The 13303-nt window shown below is 42.9% G+C and overlaps 3 protein-coding genes across 7 annotated transcripts; all 3 read right to left on the bottom strand.

Annotated features, from left to right (window-relative positions):
- Nucleotides 1-1299: 1299 nt before the first annotated feature.
- On the bottom strand, nt 1300-7157 carry senp1 (SUMO specific peptidase 1). Of its 2 annotated transcripts, none has more exons than XM_058084575.2 (18): nt 6537-7157; nt 6368-6414; nt 6094-6251; nt 5711-5786; nt 5467-5620; nt 5255-5399; nt 5053-5171; nt 4687-4970; nt 4523-4586; nt 4303-4341; nt 4141-4225; nt 3933-4067; nt 3681-3812; nt 3012-3215; nt 2855-2934; nt 2692-2776; nt 1591-1686; nt 1300-1517 (listed from the first exon to the last, which is right to left on the bottom strand). In XM_058084575.2, the coding sequence occupies exons 1-18, from the start codon at nt 6674-6676 to the stop codon at nt 1455-1457; spliced, it is 2106 nt and encodes a 701-aa protein (XP_057940558.2). In that variant the 5' UTR covers nt 6677-7157; the 3' UTR covers nt 1300-1454. The 2 variants fall into 2 exon arrangements, with proteins under 2 accessions (XP_057940558.2, XP_057940557.2); XM_058084574.2 differs by having other exon boundaries at nt 6094-6281; nt 6537-7156.
- Nucleotides 7158-7458: 301 nt separating this feature from the next.
- LOC131136500 (protein lifeguard 2-like) lies at nt 7459-10120 on the bottom strand. 4 transcript variants are annotated; one of them, XM_078797793.1, is made up of 11 exons: nt 10006-10120; nt 9586-9684; nt 9418-9482; nt 9286-9339; nt 9155-9205; nt 9017-9056; nt 8428-8465; nt 8210-8297; nt 8031-8126; nt 7886-7939; nt 7459-7818 (listed from the first exon to the last, which is right to left on the bottom strand). In XM_078797793.1, the coding sequence occupies exons 1-11, from the start codon at nt 10018-10020 to the stop codon at nt 7669-7671; spliced, it is 750 nt and encodes a 249-aa protein (XP_078653919.1). In that variant the 5' UTR covers nt 10021-10120; the 3' UTR covers nt 7459-7668. The 4 variants fall into 4 exon arrangements, with proteins under 4 accessions (XP_078653919.1, XP_078653918.1, XP_078653920.1 ...); XM_078797792.1 differs by having other exon boundaries at nt 9586-9687; XM_078797794.1 differs by having other exon boundaries at nt 9586-9697; nt 10006-10092.
- A 906-nt stretch (nt 10121-11026) lies between these two features.
- slc61a1 (solute carrier family 61 member 1) lies at nt 11027-13278 on the bottom strand. Its single transcript, XM_058083568.2, has 2 exons — nt 13060-13278; nt 11027-12830 (listed from the first exon to the last, which is right to left on the bottom strand). The coding sequence occupies exon 2, from the start codon at nt 12749-12751 to the stop codon at nt 11306-11308; it is 1446 nt and encodes a 481-aa protein (XP_057939551.2). The 5' UTR covers nt 12752-12830; nt 13060-13278; the 3' UTR covers nt 11027-11305.
- Nucleotides 13279-13303: the final 25 nt, after the last annotated feature.

Genomic DNA, 13303 nt, shown 5'->3' on the forward strand with positions numbered 1-13303 from the left:
CCGTCCAAAGTTTGCTAATCATGTCAAAGGTTTTGCGATCTATGCAATTAATTTATTAATCCTGACAAATGCAATAGTGCAGATATGTACACCTAAAAAAAAAAAAGACCTCACAGCGAGCCAAGAGTGACGGCATCGAGCTTGTGCTGTGTGAAAAGGGACCTTGTTGTGTTATGTGCTTGTTTTGATTGTAGAAAAGCTAAGCTAGGACACGTGCTCGTTGTACGCAGCCACACTCGGCTCCTCATTTTGTATTTTGAGTCACACATGATGCATCGGCTCCATCCGCCATTGGAAGTCTTGTGTTTGTGATGTCGCTCACGGCTTCGGCTTTTCTTTGGCGTTTTCAGGAAAATGGCCTTCACAGCAATGCCTTAGATTTGGCTGGAAGGATAGAAGACAGGAAGTGATTGGCTGCAGGTAGAGCTAACAATATGTACCGCCAGGTGTACGCAGTCGCTCTATTCTTTAGCTGATGCTGCGTGGTGGTCGAGTGGGACGGATGAATTATTGCTGCACATTTTTGGATGGATCGGCTTTTCACGACTCTTTTGTCAAATATGGCGTCAGTTGTGTGCGTCTATCATCTCAGTTCATGATCATGTATCTGTGCCATGATGCAGCTCACCCCCCCCCCCCAACAGCTATTAAACTTTGATTATTATTTTTTTTTTAAATAAATGTGTGCCTCCACCAAGGGGGTTTGTTTTCACCTGCGTGTTGATGTGCTTTTTAACATGCTACACATGCAGAAGAACGAGAACAATAAATGAAAATTTATTTCTAAAACAGACTTCAATCTACATAAAAATAGGAAGTACATAAAGTATAATACAATGTTCCAATAGTATATACAAAGTTGAAAATATTGTGAATATAGCCAAAAATTGCTGAAGATTCCTGTACGTAAAATAGACTTTGAACATTAACAAGTCTGTCACTTCCACTCTGATCCACTCCCACTCTGCATGGCAATGTCACATTTCCACACTTTTGTCCGTTTTAATCCAATTACAAAAATAATGCATTTTTAAGTTTAATTGTGCATATTAGAAGAGAAAACAATGTACAAGTCATTTGGCCCGAAAAACAAAGGTGCCATGAAGAGTCGACTGCCGTGGGCGTTGCCCATTTTCCAACATTACCTGGGGTGCTAACACGAGTCTCCCATCAAGATATGCAAGTCGGTGAAAGAGAACGACTTTCCTGACAAATCCTGCAGTGTTTGAGGTATGCTCCATAGACCGTAGATCCAAAAGTAAGAATCCAAAGTGGGGCAGAGGACCGTAGTGGGGGGGGGGGGGGGGGGGGGGGGGAGTGCTCGGAGCTCCAGCAACATCCTGTAGGCGAATGTTCACTAAGACTGGTCGACTGGCAGCGTCAGTCCCTGATGTGATGAGCTGGTGTTTTGCGAGGCCGTTGCAAAGCTGGAAGTGTTTCTTGGGACAGCCCTTTCATAGCAGCTTACGGTTCACTAACTCCCAAACCATCCTTCTTCGGAAATACGGCATTTGTTTCTGCAAAAAAGGATCAACAGCAGATTTGAGTAACTCGGGAGACAATCGGATGATAACTCAGCAGACGAAATACCTGTGTGAACGTGATTGGCATATCTTTGGTGATGTAATCTGCATATTTGCATGTGAACATTCCACAGTCGCTCCCATTCATCTGTTGTGGGATTTCCTGGAACAAAGGATGGACATAAATGTTGGTAGCTGAGAGTCAGTGATCCAATTTGCCACAGATTAAAACCTTTAAGAGAGAATAGTGTACACAGTACATAGTAAAAGTTCTGTCTCGCCAACAAGAGACTACAACCCTACAGCGACACCTGGTGGCCAAACAAACATAATGCACTTGGAAGCCAGCATAAGACTGTTTTCCTCTGAATAAGCAACTAGAGCAGGGGTCTCAAACACATGGCATTTGGCCCCCGGCTTGATATGAAAGTTTAATGTCAGTGCGGCCCGCGCAAGTTTGATATGGATGCTGTATGGTATCATGTACCCAGAAAAAATTATTACGTTTGATTAATGTTCATGTTAAAGGTTAAATAACTGTTAATAGCTATCCTCCCTATCCGTGTGGAAGTGGTAAGTTTTGGCTATTTAAGTTGAAAGGAAATAACTTGAAGGCTACCGTTTACGTCGCTAGCTCTCTAGTTTGCGAGTTAGCATGTGTCTTAAGACCCTGCAGTTGCGCAATATGTTGTAAATAAAAAGAGTATAAATGTGACTATAGTCGTGTTTTGTCATGTCTACAGGGCTCTAATAATGCTTTGTTCATTTTAATCTGAAAAAAATCATTTGTCTACCCACCAACTATATGTGGTTTATTAAGTTTTTACTATTATTATTATTATATTTATTTATTCCTGATTGATTTTCTTTATTCTTGATCTTATTTTGTGTAGAAAATTAAAATTTAGATATTTGAGAACAGTGGAATGTTTTATCAGAGCTTTTCTTGGAGAAAATCGGAACCAAAGCAAAGTTTATTCTAAATAATTATTTAATAAATGCGTTTTGTTTTGTTTTTTTTGGGGGGGGGGGGGGGGGTAAAACCTGATGCGGCCCAGCCTCGCCCAGACCCTAGCTCCAGTGGCCCCCAGGTAAATTGAGTTTGAGACCCCTGAACTAGAGGACTGGTCTCTAGGGCATTTCTAGTCTCCCCATACGTGGAACTTACGTTGCGCTTTTTGCTGTATAACACCCATCCTGTGAGGTCCAGTTCTTTCCCCTTTTTGTCCTTGCTTTCCTGCTGCAGGTATTCACTGGAGATGACACACCGGGTTAGTCTTTACAGTTCAGCGACATGAAACCTGGATTCTTTTCAAATCAATGCAACTCACAACAACAGTTTGCACGCTTCATCGTTGTTTCCTCCCATGGAATCGAAATAGGTAACAGCCTTTTTGCGGAAATCTACCACCTGAGAAAAAAGACTTTGGTCATCTGAGCCTGCTGGAGAACACGGCCAAGGGTTGGCGCTGTTTTAGTAGAACTTACAGAGAGGCACCAATGCATCCTCAGGTGGACAGGAACCAAGAGAATGTCTTTGGAGAAAATGTCCATCTTTTTGGTCCAGCGGCAGACGGCGGAGTAGCCGCTGCTGCGCAGCTTGGGATAGAAGAAGGTGCTGAATGTGTTGACAGAGGGCATCTTGGGGTTCTTGCTGCGCTCCACCAGCAGATTCATGTAGAAGTTGATCACCTTCAAAGAGGAAGGAATTGGAGGTACTTTTAAAAAGTGACTGTCAAGTGCAGAAACCCTGTTTTTTTCACCACCATAAAGGGGACCTATGATGCTTTTTCCGCTTGTCTGACGTATTTCAAGGAATAAAGACATGCTTATGTCTTAAAAATGTTTACCTAAAAAATACTATTGAGTATACTTAATGGTTTCTAATGGTTCTCGATTGCGATTCATTTAACAGAAGGGTCATTAAAGGTTGCATGTTGCAATCAGAATTATTTTTGGATAAATACCTGAACTTCTCCATGAATTGCTTAATGATAAGAATTAGAATTTTAAAAATCAACATTACTATGAATTTCAACCAGCATATAAATGGCATACCATTTGCGGCCAACAATAAGCTGTTTTGGTCACTAATGAGAAAACAGACAAAAAATCAGTGGCTATAACGTCCACAAAGGGGCATCAGTTTGTGCTCACCTCATCATTTAGCCAGTTGAGGCCACTAAGAGTCTGCAGATCTTTGCGGGTCAGGCTAAGACCAAATCCCTCGCTGAATACTTCATCAGGACTCCCGCGTCTTAACACCTTGTCCACCTGAGCCTCCATTTCCTTGGACAGACACAAAAAGGGTAAATGTCAAGTAACAAGTATAGACACTCCTATTACTACAACACATTAAATTCAAATATTTTAACTCTACAACAAATGTCTGCTTATGAGTAATCACACCTTTGAGAGTTCTGGGAATTCCGGTTTATCTTCCAAAGGCTCTTGTATAACTAATGTCAAAGGAATTTCCATCTCCAAAGGGACTCGAACATGGACCTCCACATCTGTGCTTCGGTGCCCCACTTCAGACAGGCGCTACAAACGCAAAAGAACAGAGGTCGGTAGAAGCCAAAGCGATGAGCACACAGCGAGTGAAGGTGCCGTCCACCTGTCGCAGCAGCTGGGCAGCCAAAGCCTCCTGCTCTTCGATCAGTCTTCGTCTTTCTCTTGCCCGAGAATCATACATACTCGTCCTAAGGTCACATGTATACATTTTCATGAATGTACGGGCCTCGAGAAGCGAATAAATGATACCAACTTGAGTACTTACAGCTCTTTAATCCACAACTCGGCTTGGAAGCATGGCATGCTGTGAAGACAAGTGCGGTTTTTGTAGATAAAACTATACACGGAACGTTAAGTATGTTTAAATAATTGTAGATACATGTGTAGTCACACAATACACTATAAAATTTGACATAAAATGCTTGTTTACACATACTAAAGTTATTCATATACATCGTATTCTTAAGCCAGAAAACAAATCTAACCTTGAGCCGTCTTGCTTCTTCCCCTTCTGTTCATTTACAATAATAACAGAGTCGCCATCATGAGCTAGAAGACAAACGCAAAAGACATGAGGCAAAAACACATTTGCAATTATTCAACAATTCATCACAAAGTGTACTTTAAAAAAAAAAGTGGAGGAACTTACCTGATGACCGAGTGTCCTGAGAGGAGGAGTTCTGCACTGCGGATGGGGAGGGAGCCGACACGAAGGGAGCCGGTTTAATGGTGCTGAGGTCCGGGTCCCGAGACCAGGTTGGTTTCCCCGGTTTGCAGGGGATCCCCTCTGGGCTGGGAAGGTTGCTGGAGCTCTGGCTTGAAATCCCCCTGGAGCTGGGAGGACTGCTTGGTCCTTCTGAAGTATCCCCTGCCGCTGAACCGGCAGGGGAGGAAAACTGTAGCAGTCTGCGGCTGGTGCTCAGAAAGCTGGTGCTGGTAAGAATGTCAACATGAACCAAATAGTCAACAAGCTGGTATTATTAAAGCATATATACCCATATAAATGTATACGTACAAATCTCGGTGTGACCTCACAATGGAATGCGAGCGCCCGTTGTGCAAACACGACGACTGGCCGCCTGAGACCACGTTCAAAAGCTGCCTGTAGACCTCCTTCTCCTCTAAACAAACAGACTGGACGCATGTAATTAGCCATGAGTTATCAAAGGAAAAACAATAAATAATGAAGATGCTATGATAGTGTGCTAACGTCTTACCTCTTGTGCTGTGCAGCATGGCTTGGTGTGATGCAGGTGACCCGGTGACGTTCTGTGTGACGGGCCTTGAACTACTTTGATTGGAAAGGTCTTCTCGTACATGCTGCTGCTGGAGGTGCTTGTTGTAGACACCCCGCTTAGCACACTATGCAACCAAAATGTAATGAAAGTACACAACAAAAGGACTTGAGTACTTGAAATGTTTCTATTACCTTGGTGTGGCGTATGTTCTGAAGTTTATGGGCCTGCCAAGCCGCGCAGAGGGGTGACATTTTGACGTGATTGAGGATGGCAAGCTGCATGGATGCCCGTTTATTTTTGGAACTTCGCGATGTATAGGACTGATGTGCACTTGCCGTCTGCAAACTTTAGAATACCCAAAGAGATTTTTCAATAGCACACATTTCTAGGGTTGCATGAATAATGTGATCACAATATTTAAAAAAATTAACTCACCTGATTTAGAGGCTTTCCACTCCAACGTTGTCGAGGGAGCTGCAAAAGTCCGATCCAATGAGTTTCTTTTGGAGCTCTTCGGAAAATAAAATACGCTCAATGTCAGAATAAGCAACTCTGATATGTATGAGCCTGAAAATTATTCACTTCCTTCAATCTCAAACCTGTGGTATGAGTACTACTGATGCTAGGCTATATTTTAAATATATTAAATCATGCAAATATGTCAACAAAAGTTTCAGAATATTAATTAATTTATACAATATGACACTTACCTCATACGCCACAACACGCATGAGTACAAGCCAACTATTTTAAGCTAAACTGTGTATTTTTGAGGTAATAGTTGGTGTAACAAGTTTAAAAACAGTTGCTTTACTTACATGCATCGGTGTCCATCTTGCAGTTGATGTTGAGGGCTGTGGCTGAGGTTGTTCAAGTGGAGGCCCAGAGGAGGTAGGTAGTACATTTCTGAAGGTAGGGCTCACACTGTTCTTCATCCATGTCGCCACACCAAAGCTTCGATTCTTCACCCCCTCCGCTGTAATCAGGACAGTGTCAATAAGCCCTCCTGAAGAGAGACAAGACAGTAAGTACACATGTAAACATGTCATATTAAATGAGTCATGATGGATAATAGGGTGATATTGAAATTACCCATTCGAGATTTCTTTATTGCTAATCCATCCTGTCCGTCTTCCAAACTTAAAAAGAAAATTGACACAATTGATCAAAATACAAGTCACATAAAAGGCAGTTGAATGAATTTTCCAAGTACAATGACACATTGAATGACTTCAAGTTTCCCAAAATGTGTGACTGTTACCATTCAAGTTGCCTTTTCCTTCTGGTCCTGACGTGCTCCTCCCCGGGTGGTCGGTCTGCAAGAGATGGCTCTGCAGCTGGAACACCATTGCGAAGATTGGCTACGCCTGACTCTAGCCATTCATAGAGTTTATTCAGCATGGTTTGAAGTGCGCTAATAAACGGCGCTGGTTCGCAAATCTATCGCTACAAGTGTGTGCCGTCTAGCGGTCTTGGGAGCCGACACCAATTAAACTAACGCGAGTCATTCGAGCGGGGCGCATTAAACTGGGTTAATTTCAAACGGTTTCCCACCCCCCGCTGGCTAGTTCCCGGAGAATTAGCGAGCCTGCCTACACACGATGCTAACTGCCTTGCTAGCCAACGTTGTTAGCAGCGTGGCTAATTTAAAGAAGTATGTTTAGATTACAACGGGGATTCGTTAAGTCGCAACCAATGCAATCGGAAAAACGGTTACCACGTTGCGCCCAACACCCGCGCGTTTACATGTCGTAAACGACACTTTAAACGGTCAAAAAACTCGTTGTAGAGCAGTATCTCCCGCTTCTTCCTCATTCAAAACCACAACATGGCTGAAACCCGACACTCCACCATTGAAGGATTTGATTGGACGGCTGGGCCACTCGAGGACTAGTATGGCGAGATATTACTGGTTGGTTGCCGTCACAGCTGCCGGCGTTGATCCCGAAAAAATATTTAATCACTACAAAAACACACATTAATTATAAACGATGATCTGTAATATTTCTGTCGAGAATCATTTAATTATCTTATTTGTTAAGGAGCAGCTTTGATATAGAGCTTACCCAAACAGTCATTAGGCATATGTACCCCCCCGCCCCCCCACGTTATTAAATACAAAACAATCATCTGACGTAGCAGAAGGTAGCATCACAAGGTTTGGAAAAAAAAATGTTCTTTATTTTCTCAAGCTGCAGCACCTCCCCTTAAGTCTTCTGGTGCCTTTTAATGGAGGCCTGCCTCACATTTTGGGCTTGCATTGGAATACAAGGAGTACAGTTAACAATACAAAATTACAAAACCATCAAAATCCACCAAAATGCTATGAATATATTATTATTATTATTCATATTGGTGCCTCCCTGTTATGCAAGTCTAAAAAATATTTTTTATTACTCCTGTCTTGTTCCAAAAATTTGGAGAAAGAAAGAGAAGATGTAGACGATATCCAAGTAGATGCTGAGAGTGGCAAAAATGTACTCTTCTGGGCTCATGGTGTAGCGCTTGTTCCCCATGAGGAGCTGAGTGTCAAATGCCAAAAACTGCACACAAGACAATGCACATAAGTGTATATCTTAGTTGGTAATAATGTGTGATACATGGCCTTACCATGGTAAATAATATGGCTCCCAAAACGGCATAGGTGGTATCCAACCACGGTACCTAAATGACACAGGTAAACAACATTTTATATTGTGGTACATTTTAATCACACATAAAACCAGCACTGCGTCGAGAAGATAGGTGTACATACATATTGGAAGGGAAGAACTGCAGCAAGTACCAGTCCAGAGATAAACATGACCATACAGAAGATGAGGAGCACACCCTGATATGACGTTACGTCCACCTAAACAGGGCAGGCAAATGAAGGTCAACGCTGGGCGCTGAAGAGCTCTTAAAAGTGACAATTCTTTGTAAATAGTTTGTTACCTTAGTTTGGAAGCTCAAGATTGTGACCAGGAGACAGACTGCAGTTGTGATCCCCAAGCATATCATCACTGACTTGGTGTTGTAGAAGCTTTGACGACAATACACAATATAATGAGAGTACACACTAAACAAACAAACTGCTGTTCATGAACTGGTTGGAGAGATTTAATGCAAAGTCAGAAACCTTATGGGAAATTAGAGGAAGGAGGAACCAGTACCTGGACAACATCCCCGTCATGTAGATGAGTGAGAGCGTCTGTAACGGACAGGAGACATCGAGCATCTCGTCAGGCAAAAGTGAGCTTGTGAGTACTGCTTTAGTGAATGTTTTACTGTAGTTTTATTCACTTTGTATGAACCTATTTCAATGTATATGTGTATGAATGAGAGGGACCCAAGTGGAAGAGTGAGGTTACAGGGAGAAGAGATACAGAAAGTGGAGAATTTTAAGATAGATAAATGTGTTAGTTGCTACTATGACAGTATTGCTGTAGCTTGGTTGATATAGTATATGATATATAAAGTTTGTTAAGTAAATGTAACACATAAAATACGTATTTCCCATGACGTACATTATTAGCTAGCTCATATTAACTCATTTTCTCATGCTAGAATGCACAGAAAAGGGAAAGAAAAAAAGGGGTTGATGCTCAACCTTAGTCTTTTGGTTTAAATTGAACTCCTAAAATAACAATTAGATATGTTGAGATGTTTCCAAACCATTCAAGGGTAATAACTTCTGCCAAATGGACATATCATTTAAATATAAACAATAATGTACAATATGTTTAGAAGCCTTGGACTTACAAAGATGGCGAGAAGAATCAGATTCCATGGAAACCGTCTCCTGTAAACATGACAAAACAGACTTTTTAGCATTTGGAATGATGAGATAATGAGCTTATGTTTACTTGTCAGTCTTTGCCATGATGGTGAGACCTTTACCTTGGTGCTGAGCAGCAAGACAGAGTCAAATACGTCACGAAAAAGACACCGCTGTTACCCAACAGAAATATGGTGAGAGAAAAGCGACATGGAGGTGGGTGTCGACTCGTTGCACTTATTACGCTACTTACTAAGAAGCCCAGTACCATCCTGGGTTGCTTTGAATGTAGTCTTTCAGGGGATCACTGAAAACAAATAAATAGTCAAATATAAGTCAATTTTTTTTTTAGGGTAAAAAACTCGGGTAAAAAGGGCTGACTCACCAGAAAGTGAAAATAGACACAACAGCAAGCGTTAGCAAGAGCTGGATCATCAGGATGGTGTACACCTTCAGCAAAATTAGAACTGTCAGTTTTTTTTAAAGTATTAAAAATATTAATCACGCATCTGTAATTGTAAAATGTCTATATTAATAAAGCTCATCATCTTACCTTACGTATGAAGACCCTCCGGATGTTCCGATCATCCCAAGTGAACTCTCTAAGCGTCTCAACGTCATTGGAGGACGGTTCACCTGTGCCTTTAAAAGACTGCTGGGATAGGCTCCAGCATACCCAGGATAAGCGGCATAGAAAAAGAATGGATAGTAGTGCTACATATATTAGCATAAATCAAATGTATTTGGGTCATTAATGAATATATGGGAAACACTAGCTTCTAATGAACAGCATCCATTTGCAAAGATAATAATAATAATAATTTTGATTGATTTGATGTGCCTTATTTGACAACTGACACACAACCAAAACACAACGCTGTGGTAAATCATACACAGAGTTAGTGTATGTTCCAGATTAGAAGCTGTTACACAACTTTCTAGGCCAAACATTTGGCTCATGATGTCCTCCTACCTTGGCCTGCGTCATGATGATGCTGGTTAGGATGTTACAGTCGAGCCACGTCGTTTGTAAGATGTCTCGCTTGGCTGACCTCTAGGGAGACGATAGTGGCTCTTCAACACCTTCTGACTAAATTGTGACGCAACGTGAAAACAACAGCAGCAGCAGCAGCAGCAGCAGGGGGGTGTGCAGTTCCCCTCCCTCGCCCACACACCAAAGTTCTAGCAGCATCTCGGTGAAGCTGCAGCACACGCGATGATGCTGGGACTGAATCATTCTCTCATTTGGGACAAATAGACCATGTGGATGGGAGAAGTCAACAGAAGTTCGGAATGGAAAGTTCTGCAGTGACCTCACAAGTAAATATTGAGCATAAACTATAATTATAACACAAAATGGATGCACTTTTCGCCCTCCTCACTTCTGGTTCTCTAGCAATTCAGTTGGTCGAGGCGGATGGCCACCTAAAAACAGAGTTCTTTTAATTGACAAGGGTACATGTGCCGACTTTAGTCAAATTTGAAACCAATCATTCATCATTCAGTTTAAAGCAGGGGTCTCAAACACGCGGCCCGCGGGCCAAATGTGGCCCGCACAAGTTTGATATGGATGCTGTATGGTATAATGTACCCAGAAAAAATTATTACGTTTGATTAGTGTTCATGTTAAAGGTTAAATAACTGTTAATAGTTATCCTCCCTATCTGTGTGGAAGTGGTAAGTTTTTGGCTATTTAAGTTTAAAGGAAATAACTTGAAGGCTAAGGTTAGCATGTGTCTCAAGACCCTGCAGTTGCGCAATATGTTGTAAATAAAAAGAGTATAAATGTGACTATAGTCGTGTTTTGTCATGTCTACAGGGCTCTAATAATGCTTTGTTCATTTTAATATGAAAAAAATTTGTCCCACCAACTATATGTGCTTTCTTAAGTTATTATTGTTATTATTATATTTATTTATTACTGATTGATTTTCTTTATTCTTGATTTATTTATTTATTTTTCATCTTATTTTGTGTAGAAAAATAAAAAGTAAGATATTTGAGAACAGTGGAATGTTTTATCAGAGCTTTTCTTGTAGAAAATTGGAACCAAATTTTTTCATGATATGAGACAAAAATGTTACCTCATACAGCTTTTATTAACATCAAGACATACACCATGTAAAATCTAATTAAATAGCATTAACCTTTGGCCAGAATTTCTAAGCAAAGTAAGCAGTACCATAAAAAAAAAACTAAAATCCAATTAGATTTCTACTATTCTCTGTCGCAAAGAAATGATCAATCATGTTGGGAAAAAAAGATTTGCTTCTTCAGTACATGTCGCCCTCTCCCCTGGCGGCCTCCCGTCTGAGGTCCGAGTCGTTCCTGCCCAACGTGAACAGACTAACGACAGCCATCAAAGCCGCCAGCATCATGACCGCACAGCCTCCAAACATGTGTCTGGTGCCGCTGCCGCCCTCCCCTCCGCCTGTCCCCGACACCTCACCGTGAAGCGCCAGCAGACCCAGACAGGCCAGCAGGTGCAGAGGTAGGCGGAACCAGGCCAGGACTCCCGCCCGCTTCTCCTCAGGAATCACCCTGCTCTGGAGAAAGCTGATTGCGGGGAAGTAAAGTCCACATGCCAGCTCCAGCAACAGGAACGCCAGGAAGGATTCGTGAGGTCTCGGCTGTCCTGCTGCGGTGGAAAAGGTCAGCATGTATAAAGAGAAGAAGGCCATCAAAACAGCCAAACAGAGTAAATGGCCAGGCTGTAGACGATAGTGCGAGGAGGTAGCTAGGCGGTACATCAAGGAGCCCGCCATACTGGCAGCCATTAGGCAGGAAAACACTATCCCCAGAGGAGGCCCGTGAGGGTCCAGTACTGGTGTCCAAAGGAAAACAAAGATGTAGAGGACACTTTCGAATAGAGCCTGCACGCCACCCAAGAGCATGACTCGCTTGTCTGAGAGCAAGCAACGAAGTCCGTCAATGCAGCTGCGTGAGAACCGGGCCTTTGCGGTCATACGAGTCAAACCTCCATTTGGAGCACCAAGAAGAGGAGTCTGTTTATCACCTTCGTGTTCTTCTGCCTCTTCTTTCCCCCAGTCTCTTAACACCACCCAGGCACAGCACATCAAAAAGGGCACAGCCACCAGGAAAGGGGCCACCGGCCCCAAGTGGAGCCACTCTGCTAGCAAGTTCGCAACCAGGCCGGCTCCCACAGCGAGTCCATGGTTCCACGTGGCAGCTTTGTTGAAGGTGCTGGGAATCCACTCCTTGGGAAAATCATGAACGTTAACATGCCGGTGGACATACCAGGCCTCAAATGTGGTGGAGAGCAGGGACGTGGACAGTCCTCCCAGGATGCGACCTACAATCAAAACAAAGTAGTCCCTAGATAGCTTGGTGAGGCAGCAAGCTGAGTAACAAAGACAAAAGAGCAGACACGTATGTCTGCGGCCCAGGACTTGGGGGAGCCAGCCTGAAAAGGGAGCAAACAGGACACAGGAGGCCAAGCCGCACACATAGATGATGGCTATCTGGGACTCCAGAAAGCTGTAGTGGCGGTAGAGCTTATATAGGTAAGGACCCTGGAGCCAGTCCGCCCAGAGAGCCAGAAGGTAGGCCCGGAGGAACACTCTCTGGAAGCGCAGGAAGGCCGGGTTGGCTGCGGAAGTCTGGGCAGGCTGAGGCGGGGTGAGACGACGGGCTGTGAGCTCAAGACCGACACACAGGAGAAGCAGCAGCACTATGGCAAGGTATGCCGTCACCAACATGGTGGGATAGACTGCACCCGCTACAGTTCAAACGTGGGCTCTTTGGACGTTACCATTCCTTTCCGTCAATGTTCTGCATCTGTTGTGGAGAAAAGGCGAACGTGTGGCTAGTTGCGAGCTGGGCATTTATATCGACAGTTGGCGTACTGTGACTATTTTGACAGGTTTTTACAAATAAACAAGCTCGACGTTACTTCCTGGTCGATAAATGGAAGCTAGCATCCAAGCTAACTTGCTACCACGATACGTCAACGGAGAATGAGACTCCGTTGTACTTTCCCTAAATATGGTGTCGAAATGTTTCTTACCGAGCTGTGAGACTGTTGCATTATCGTAACACGAACGACGATCTGATGCCATTAATCATGTCATCGTGGCAGTAAGTTTGCCTCTTTTACAAAGGATTGTCTTAGTAAGAAGACGTTCACTTCCGGGTTTCTTTGCCACAAGATGGCAGTCCTACATTGTTTACATTTGATGTCGCCGGGAAGACGAAAGAAAGTCGTTTTTTTTAATATACAAACACAAATTGCACTTTTTTTACGTTGAGGT

This window comes from Doryrhamphus excisus, linkage group LG17 (genome assembly GCF_037039965.1).
Source record: "Doryrhamphus excisus strain RoL-2023G ecotype Guam linkage group LG17, RoL_Dexc_Guam_v1.1, whole genome shotgun sequence".
NCBI classification, from domain to species: Eukaryota; Metazoa; Chordata; class Actinopteri; order Syngnathiformes; family Syngnathidae; genus Doryrhamphus; species Doryrhamphus excisus.